This window comes from Odontesthes bonariensis, chromosome 15, assembly GCF_027942865.1.
Source record: "Odontesthes bonariensis isolate fOdoBon6 chromosome 15, fOdoBon6.hap1, whole genome shotgun sequence".
In the NCBI taxonomy this organism is placed as follows: Eukaryota; Metazoa; Chordata; class Actinopteri; order Atheriniformes; family Atherinopsidae; genus Odontesthes; species Odontesthes bonariensis.
Genome location: NC_134520.1, coordinates 35,429,314 through 35,439,646, shown reverse-complemented (window position 1 = coordinate 35,439,646; position 10,333 = coordinate 35,429,314). Strand labels below are relative to the sequence as shown.

General features: G+C 43.0%; 1 protein-coding gene across 1 annotated transcript in view; it reads left to right on the top strand.

The window, feature by feature from the left end:
* The first annotated feature begins 220 nt into the window (after nucleotides 1–220).
* Nucleotides 221–10,333, top strand: part of kifap3a (kinesin-associated protein 3a) — a 53,478-nt gene continuing 43,365 nt past the window's right edge. Inside the window, exons 1-8 of the mRNA XM_075486067.1 lie at nucleotides 221–356; nucleotides 2,023–2,154; nucleotides 3,237–3,382; nucleotides 3,467–3,525; nucleotides 3,608–3,749; nucleotides 6,427–6,526; nucleotides 8,124–8,248; nucleotides 8,838–8,936. Of these exons, the coding sequence (XP_075342182.1) occupies nucleotides 316–356; nucleotides 2,023–2,154; nucleotides 3,237–3,382; nucleotides 3,467–3,525; nucleotides 3,608–3,749; nucleotides 6,427–6,526; nucleotides 8,124–8,248; nucleotides 8,838–8,936 (844 nt within the window). The 5' untranslated portion in view covers nucleotides 221–315. The remainder of the gene's footprint in view (nucleotides 357–2,022; nucleotides 2,155–3,236; nucleotides 3,383–3,466; nucleotides 3,526–3,607; nucleotides 3,750–6,426; nucleotides 6,527–8,123; nucleotides 8,249–8,837; nucleotides 8,937–10,333) is intronic.

The window sequence follows — 10,333 nt, the reverse complement described above, 5'->3', positions numbered from 1 at the left end:
ATATCTTATATTCCTTTTTTAAGCTTTAAATTGAATCTTATTTACTTTTTCTTGATGCTGAATAACATATAATTCTTATTATTGTCTGTTTTTTTCCCACTGTATGACCCGAAATGATCAGATTCCTGTTCCTCCTCCTGGCCTCCAGGGGGCAGCAGTGGCGGTCAGCCGTACATGAGCAGCCAACAGCCGCCTGTTCTCCTTGGCAACAAGCTGGAGAGGAAAACAACATCCGCCCCGCCTTCATCTGCATCAGCTGTTATCAATCGGAGAGAGGAAAAAGCAGAGTGATTAGGCTTTGATATCTAAGATAAGATGGAAAACTTTCAGGCGGGAGACCCGCGGTACCTGAAGAGGTAACGGCTGCTAGCATGATTTAATGTTAGCATGATTTAATATTAGCAGGATGCTCAGCTGTCGGGTTTTTAAATTAATTACATGAAGCTAACGGCTTCTCATGGAAGCAATTCTGATTTTAGACATATTTACAGTTGATTTTCAGTCAATAAGGGCCGTGATGGTTGAGTTAGCTCACGGCTGCTACCCTTAAATCTCTGTAAAAGAGTGTAAATAATCCATTAACTCTGATTCTCCTGGATGTTAACGGATTGTTAACTGATATGACGTTTTGAAATGTGTTGATTTTAAAGCTGCTGTAGTATGAAGATGTGTTTTATTGTGTTTATAATGTTTTAAAAGTGTGAGCTTACTCACTGATGACTGGATCGTTTGAGGTTCTCGGGTTTATCGTCTTATTATCATCTTATTATCATCCTCATCAGGTCCTAAAATGAGGTGAATCCAACCTCAGAGTAACAACAACACACGTGTTACACTGTGTCCTTATTTACTGAAGAAAAACTGAGACAGAACACAGAAGCAGTGAGTGAAAAGACAAAAGTTGTGTCATGTAGGACAGCTGAAATTGGGCTAAAAACTGGGCTGACACTGGGCTGAAAATGGGCTGAAACTGAGATAAAAACTGTGCTATAAACTGCTGAAACTGGGCTAAAACTGAGCTTAAAACTGGGCTGAAACTGGGCTAAAAAATGGGCTGAAACTGGGATAAAAATGGGTTGAAACTGGGCTAAAACTGGGCTGAAAATGGGATAAAAACTGCTGAAACTGGGCTGAAAATGGGCTGAAACTGGGTCAATGATCCCAAACTCAGCAGAAAACGAGTCACCGGGTGGATTTAGTTGGATTAATTTTTTCATTCTTTTATGAAGAGCCACAGTGTTTCTTTCAGCCGTCAACGATCTTCTATTAAGCAGTGGTTGGCCCAAACTTTTAAATGATGACTGTACTCATTGTGTTTGGGGACGCTGTGACGGCCGGCTTTGGCGCCTCGTCTTCAAAGCTCAGTTCAACCGTCAGAAATCTGGGAGTGACCTTTGACCTTTGATCTGAGGTCGGACAAACAAATGAACAATGTCGTCAGGACTAGTTTTTTCCAGCTGCGTCTCCTGGCCAAAGTTAAAATGTTTTTAAGTCGTCATGACCTTGAGAAATAAGTTGAAGGTCAGACTGTTTTAATGCTCTTTATGCGGGCGTCTCCCAGTCTTCTCTGTCGCCTTCAGCTGGTGCAGAACGCTGCTGCCCGTCTTTTAACCAACACCAACAGACGTGTGCGCATCACTCCTGTTCTTAACTCCCTCCATCGGCTTCCTGTCCTTTATAGAACTGATTTTAAACTTTTAATGTTTGTTTTTAAAGTCTAAGGCTAAAATCTGGGCTAAAAACCTACTTATTTAGGATGGCTTTAATACCCAGTAGTATGATGACACTTTTATCTTATTTTATCTTTTTAGATTTTGTTGTATTTTATTGCTTTGACTGTTCTTTTATTGTTTTTATTTGTTTTTACTTATTCTTCTCTTTATTTATTACCTGCTGTAAAGCACTTTGGTACACCGTAAGGATTGTCTGTAAAGGGCTGTATAAATAAAGCACATTTACATTTATAAGTATGAGATTGAAGCATAATTTGGCTCTCCTTTATGTTCTGCCTTTGAGCAACAGGAGAGTGAAGGGTTGCACGCTGGATGTCCACCCGACCGAGAAGGCGCTCGTCGTTCAGTACGAGGTGGAGGCAACTATCCTGGGCGAGCTGGGCGAAGCCATGGTTGGAGAACGCAAAGAGTGTCAGAAAATGTGAGATCCATCATTAATTTTACGTTGTGTAACCTCCGAGTAACAACAACACGTGTTACACCGTGTCCTTATTTACTGAAGAAAAACTGAGACAGAACACAGAAGCAGTGAGTGAAAAGACAAAAGGTTTGTCATGTAGAACAGCTAAAACTGAGCTGAAACTGGGCTAAAAACTGGGCTGAAACTGGGTTAAAACTGGGCTGAAACTGGGTTAAAACTGGGCTGAAACTGAGCTGAAACTGGGCTAAAACTGAGCTAAAAACTGGGCTGAAACTGAGCTGAAACTGGGCTGAAACTGGGCTACAAATGGGCTGAAACTGGGCTGAAACTAGGCTGGAACTGGGCTGAAACTGGGCTAAAACTGGGCTAAAAACTGGGCTGAAACTGAGCTGAAACTGGGCTGAAACTGGGCTAAAAACTGGGCTGAAACTGAGCTGAAACTGGGCTAAAACTGGGCTGAAACTGAGCTGAAACTGGGCTGAAACTGGGCTACAAATGGGCTGAAACTGGGCTGAAACTAGGCTGGAACTGGGCTGAAACTGGGCTAAAACTGGGCTAAAAACTGGGCTGAAACTGAGCTGAAACTGGGCTGAAACTGGGCTAAAAACTGGGCTGAAACTGAGCTGAAACTGGGCTAAAACTGGGCTGAAACTGAGCTGAAACTAGGCTGAAACTGGGCTAAAACTGAGCTGAAACTGGGCTAAAAACTGGGCTGAAACTGAGCTGAAACTGAGCTGAAACTGGGCTGAAACTGGGCTAAAAACTGGGCTGAAACTGGGCTGAAACTGGGCTAAAAACTGGGCTGAAACTGAGCTGAAACTGGGCTGAAACTGGGCTACAAATGGGCTGAAACTGGGCTGAAACTAGGCTGAAACTGGGCTGAAACTGGGCTAAAACTGGGCTGAAACTGGGCTAAAAACTGGGCTGAAACTGGGCTGAAACTGGGCTAAAAATGGGCTGAAAATGGGCTGAAACTGGGCTGAAACTGGGCTAAAAACTGGGCTAAAACTGGGCTGAAACTGGGCTGAAACGTTCCAATCCTCAATGTTTCCTCTGTTTAATTATCTGTCTGCTTCCTGAAGTATTCGCCTGAAAAGCTTGAACGCCAACACGGACACGTCCTCGCTCGCTCGGAAGGTGGTGGAGGAGTGCCGTCTGATTCATCCATCGAAACTCCGCGAGGTGGAGCAGCTGCTCTTCTACCTGCAGAACCGCAAGAACTCAAACGGTACCGAAGCGCTCAGCACCGAGCTGTCGTTACGAGTCGCTGCGGGAGAAGGTGGTCATGATGGCAACTCTTTGTTTTTGACAGACAACCAGGAGAAGAAGCGCGTCTCGCCCCGAGACTTTGCTGCTTACGCCGGAGTGGAGGTGGGCACCGGCTTTGTGTGAGTGCTGTGGTCCTGATGCTGAATCTGAATCTTCCCTCTCTAACTCGGGACTTTTGCTCCAGCTGGACGAGGAGGCGAGCATCGGCAGCATCGACGAGTACGTGGAGCTGCTGTACGAGGACATCCAGGAGAAGATCAGGGGAGCCACGCTCATCTTCCAGCTGGCCCGGAACCCCGACAACCTGGAGGAACTCATGGAGAACGGTAACTGCCTGGTGTCTTTTCCAAACACTTTACCTGAGATGTTGAGCTGTGGAACAGACTGAGTTATTAAAGGGACAGTTCGACTCTTTTGACATGAAGCTGTATGACATCCCATATCAGCAACATCATTTATGAACATTTTCTTGTTTCTTGTTTTGAGAAGCAAAACGCTTTATTTTTTAAACCCCAGCCAACTAGCCGGACTACCTTCATCAACACCAAAACGAGGCTGGAACTCTGCTCACAGGACGCAGCAGGGGGTAAGAAGATGTTCAGAAATGATGTTGCTGATATGGGATGTCACACAGCTTCATGTCAAAAGAGGCGAACTGTCCCTTTAAAGAGGTGTACTGTCCCTTTAAGTGCATGTAGACACCTTAATCTGACTAAGAATTGGATCGGATCAGATTATTGGCTAAATTACAATCAGACTGAGTTATTAAGTGCATGCAGACACCTTAATCTGTCTAAGAATTGGATCGGATCGGATTAAGACCCCGAGATAACTGGGCTGAAAGTCACTCTAAACCTGCTTGTAGACGCTGAAGCACGTGGTGAATCAGACTTTGCGTTCTGCGCATGCTCCAGATGTTTTCCCGGGGTCGTGACCCGGAAGTCAAAGGAGACGATATTCCTGTTGCTGTCGCCGTCAGAAAGAAACAAACAACGCGATGGAGAATGCTCCGTTGGGCATCGAGTTTGTGCAACAAGCAGCTCATCACAGAGCAAATGTAGAGGGACGTAGCTTCATCTGGCTCTGCGTTCTCCATCTTTCTCCAATGCCTGAGTTTGTTGTTGTTGTTGGTGGTGAAGAGGTCAACAGGAAGTGGCTCTATTAGCAACAGCTGGAATGGGTACAGCGCCATCTATCATACCGGGGTATGACACGCTTTGTGCCTCTGATCCCATTCATTCACCGCCAGATATCCAAGGAGAATTACCCTTAATAACTCAGTCTGATTGTAATTTAGCCAATAATCTGATCCTTTCAGGGCCATGTGACCCCACTGAGTTAGGCTCTTCTCCTCAGTGATTACAGAATCTGGTCACGGCTGCATTGTTGAACCTTCCTGATTGTTTCCTTCACAAGTGATGTAACATTAAGACGTTGTCGGTCTCTTAAAGGGAGCCACGGTGCAAGATGTTCCGTTCACATCGAGTGAGGTGAACCCCTAAAGAAGCTGATACATTTCAGGGTCTCAGCAAGGCGATCTTTGACTTCTATCTGCAGACTTTTACCTTTTTATTTTGAGCTTATGTATATCTGATTATCCCAGATTCAGAAAACTGATGTTTCTGTCCTGACTCCGTCACTCAGGTATTTTACAGTCGCTGCCCTTATCAAGTTTTCTTCTACTCCACAGATTTAAACAAATCGGTGAATTTATGGAGCAGTAATCTCCCGTAAATCTAATCTGACGGAGCACAGGGGCTCTGCCAGGATGAGGCTCCCACATCTTGTTTTTATTGTTGTTTTTGGAGCTTTCTGATCGGTATTGGCTCGGCTGCAGGGACGATGACTCATCAGCCGTTTCAGCCATTTAATATTCGTCCAGTCACACGGGCCAGGATTGCCAAAAAGGCTCCGGCTCCTCCAGCTTTATTCGATAACTCGACCTTCGGTCTTCTCAGAAAGTGATTCCCATAAATCTGTGAGGAAAGTGATGCAACAGCATCTGCTGAGAAAGACCCCGAAGCAGGACGGGGAGCTTCATTAAAAAGCTTTTCATTTTCGAGTCGCTACACTGGAAAAAATCAAAGTCTTACCAAGTATATTCGTCTCATTTCTAGTCAAAATATCTCATTACACTTAATATAAAACACAACTGCCTGACAAGCACCATTTCAGCCAGATATAGGGACTTGCTTTAATACAATACATCTGGAATATCTTGTTAAATGAAAAAGTCTTGAAAATAAATTGTTTTCAGTCATATTTCATATGAAACAAGCTTTTTTTTTTACATTTGAAGAGGTTTTTAAGCTAATTTCAAGATCACTTTTATCTCAAAAGTCCTAAATATCACATTTTATTTCAAGAAATCTGGACAAGCCGATTTTCACTAGTTCCATTGGCAGATTTATTTAGCTTATTTCAAGCAAAAAACGTCTTTTATTTGTTGTTTTTTTTAACTTATTTTTGGAGGGACATTTTTTTTCCAGTGTATCTTTGAGGTTTTCTGGAAGTGGAATTCTTTTCAAAAAATATCGAGACGGCTCGAGGTGATTCTGCACTCGGATGAAAATTGTTCGGACGGCTCGGAGTTGTTCCAGCGGGTGTTATCTGCTCCTCTTGGACGTGGAGAGAAAACATGGCTGGTCTCCATGACGACCTGAGGGTTTTTTCCACGCCGGCGCGGATCCATCATCCTGCGCAGCCTTCGCCGGACGGCCAGCTTCGGTTACTCCTGACGGGAAGCACCGCTCGCTCCCTCCGTCTGTCGCACGCCATCAGCCGCTGCCGCCCTGATGGGAGCCGAGTGTCTGCGGGGATGGAGGGGCCGGGGGTCGGCGTGGAAACGGGATACGGGTCCCGGGACGCACGCCTCTGCACTGAGAAGCACCCGCGGCTACAAACATCCGCAGCAGCTGACCTGCTGCTGGACCCCTCCACTCGCACTCTGTGTTTTCCTCTTTCTCGTCTCCGTTAACTCGTGTTTTTTGTTTCTGTTCTCAGAGGCGGCCCTCGGCGCTCTGGCCAGAGTCCTGAGAGAAGACTGGAAGCAGAGCGTGGACCTGGCAACGACCATCGTCTACATCTTCTTCTGCTTCTCCAGGTGAGCGGGCTGTGTCCTTTTGGTGCAGGGTATCACGTTGCTGAGGGTTCGGAGGGGGATCAGAAGAAGATCTGCAGGTCGAACATGTGATAAGCCAGCCAGGACCGACACGATGCTCCATCCATCCACTGAGCAACATGCTGCATCTGCGTCAGAACTCTAATGACCTCTAATGACCTTAAATGATCTCTAAATTACCTGTAATGACCTCTAAATGACCTATAATGACCTCTAATGACCTCTAAATGACCTATAATGACCTATAATGACCTCTAAATGACCTATAATGACCTATAATGACCTCTAAATTACCTATAATGACCTATAATGACCTCTAATGACCTCTAAATGACCTATAATGACCTATAATGACCTCTAATGACCTCTAAATTACCTCTAATGACCTCTAAATTACCTATAATGACCTCTAAATGACCTATAATGACCTATAATGACCTCTAATGACCTCTAAATGACCTATAATGACCTATAATGACCTCTAATGACCTCTAAATTACCTATAATGACCTCAAAATGACCTCTAAATGACCTATAATGACCTCTAATGACCTATAATGACCTCTAAATTACCTATAATGACCTCTAAATGACATCTGATGACCTCAAATAACCTCTTAATGACCTCAAACTACGTCTGATCTCTAAATGACTTCTAATGACCTCAAACTACCTCTAAATGACATCAAATTACCTTAAATGACCTCAAATGACCTCTAATGATCTCTAAATGACCTATAATGACCTCTAAATGACCTTGTAGTGATACGAAGGGAGAGAAAATAGGGCCAAACGATTGTGAGGTCTGACTTTTTCCTGGAGAACCATTTTGTGATGCAAATGTATTACTCTGTTGAACTCATATTGTTCTGAGAAGCAAAACGCTTTATTTTTTAAACCCCAGCCAACTAGCCGGACTACCTTCATCAACACCAAAACGAGGCTGGAACTCTGCTCACAGGACGCAGCAGGGGGTAAGAAGATGTTCAGAAATGATGCTGCTGATATGGGATGTTACACAGCTTCATGTTAAAAGAGGCGAACTGTCCCTTTAAATAAACTGGAGTATCTTTAGAAATAAGAAAAGTGTGTTTTTAGTGTTCCTTCTTTCCATTTGAAGCTCAAACCCGGCTTTTCCAGTCTGAGCTCCGCAGACTTTCTGCCTAATTGTTTCCTTTGGTGGAGCGTCTGACTCGGCGTTCCCTTCGTTCTGTCCGCGGCGCTCCGTCTCTCCTACGGTCGCCGTCCATCTGTGGCAGCGTGCCAATGTCGGACTGAAGTTTCACCAGAATCAGCTCTCGGTGGAATAAAACATAAACGTCTGTCAGAGCTGATTCAGGCCGTGAGAGGACGCCTGGAAACGGATAGTCGTGGTTGGCTGGCCTCCACCTCCGTGTTATGTTTGATTGTGGGACGGTGCGAGCCTGGCTGATTAGACTTTGACAGGTTACTTTGTAAACCACTTCAGGGGTGACGGACGGGGTCGTTTCAGTGACAGCTCCCGGCTGGAACACCGTTTCTGTTCTGAAAGTCCACTCTTGGATAAATGGAACTCTTTTTTTTCCCCTCTCTCCTTCAGTTTCTCCCAGTTCCACGGCCTGGTCACACATTTCAAGATCGGAGCCCTCTGCATGAACATCATCGAGCACGAGCTGAAGAGGTTCGACCTCTGGCAGGAAGAGCTGCAGAAGAAGAAGGCGGCCTATATCCTTCAGCTGATTTCCCTTAAGCTCTAAACTCTGTAAACTTTAGCAACATTTGAAACATTTTCAGGTGAGAAAGTAGTCGTTTAGATCCCCAACGTGTTGAAAACCTGACAAAATACCGGCTGTTTACAATTTTGTTCCCACGAATTCGGCGCTACTAAAGCTAGCCGCAGTGAGCTAACGCACTTCCGGTTATTTTCACAAAATAAAATACCCGTTGCCTTTTATCATAGGGAAAGCCATTACCATACAATTGGTGCTTTTGTTTTGAAAACAGGAAGTGAACCTACCCTCGTTGTAGCTAGCTTGAAACTGCCGTTTTGACAGGAAATGACGATCGGCGACGTCACGTTACGTTGCATCTTGGGTAGTTTGAGTATAAGTAGTAACCTCATGATGCATACCCAACATTTAGGAGAATCTAGGATGCATCCGGGAACTTCTGCTTACTCAAACTCGCATACTAACTCAGAAATGTAGTATGAGTAGAAGGAGTAGTAGGAGAAGAAGATGCGTGTAATCTGTTGCTGAGGAAAACTTTGGGATGAATCTCAGTTGTACTTTTGAGTTCCTTGACCTATCGTCACGTGAAGAATCCTCAGAGAACCAAAACCTGAAGAAGGAACATGAGAAGTCTTTCAGGAAGTACCAGAGCCTCCTGACCAAGCAGGAGCAGCTTCTCAGAGGTGCTGAAACCTTCTGCTTCCTCTTGTTCTACTTAGATTTATCAGCTGGGTGGCATAAAACAGTTTCATTTATATTAACTGTTCCATAATTAGTCATTAGATTATATCTTATATTCCTTTTTTAAGCTTTAAATTGAATCTTATTTACTTTTTCTTGATGTTGAATTTAATTCTTATTGTCTGTTTTTTTCCTACTTTTCTACTTTTAGACGTGATAACATTCATTTTTTGGGATTAGGATTTTTTTAAACTGAATTTCTTATATTAATTTGACTCTTTTGGTAACTGAAAGCAGTTTTAAACGTAAATATAGAAAAAAGTTGAAACTATGAAGCTGTTTTTCACACATGCAGCTAAAGAAATGGGAACAAATCTTAATTCCAGTCTAAAACCCACAAAGAGCTTCTAGATTATTCATTTCTGGTGGCATAAAACAGTTTAATCATTTCATTTATATTAATTGTTCCATAATTAGTCATTAGATTATATCTTATATTCCTTTTTTAAGCTTTAAATTGAATCTTATTTACTTTTTCTTGATGTTGAATAACATATAATTCTTATTATTGTCTGTTTTTTCCTACTTTTCTACTTTTAGACGTGATAACATTCATTATTTTGGGATCAGGATTTTTTTAAAACTGAATTTCTTATATTAATTTGACTCTTTTGGTAACTGAAAGCAGTTTTAACGTAAATGTAGAAAAAAGTTGAAACTATGAAGCTGTTTTTAACACATGCAGCTAAAGAAATGGGAACAAATGATGTGTCTCTGTGACAGGCTGCTGGGAACAAAGAGCCTAAAGATCCAGTTTAAAATGTGGACACAACACTGGTTCATCCCTTGAGTTAGGAGCCTTTTTCCTGCCTGAATGGTTCATAGCTCAGAGTTAAGTGGCTTAACGAAGAAAAAAGGTACAAGGACTGGACTGAAAATGAGTGAAACAGCAGTTAATGTCCAAAGTAAAACTTTGAAAAGCCTGGAGAACTGCTGATCAGGACCACTTTAAAAGATTATAAGAAAGTCTGGCTGCTTGGAAGAAAACAGAAAGAAATATTTTGTCCTCCACTTGTCCAGTTTCCTCAGATGTTTGAAGGACACACTGTATTGAATGTGGCCTGCTCCCAGCTACGGTTCCAGTCCCTCTGCACTCAGATTAAGATTTCAAAGTCTTTTTAACTCCAGCTGAATTTTTGTAAGCACTGGAAAAAATGCCCCTCCAAAAATAAGTAAAAAAAACAACAAATAAAAGACGTTTTTGCTTGAAATAAGCAAAGAAATCTGCCAATGGAACTAGTGACAATCAGCTTGTCAAGATTTCTTGAAATAAGATGTGATATTTAGGACTTTTGAGATAAAAGTCATCTTGAAATTAGCTTAAAAACCTCTTCAAATG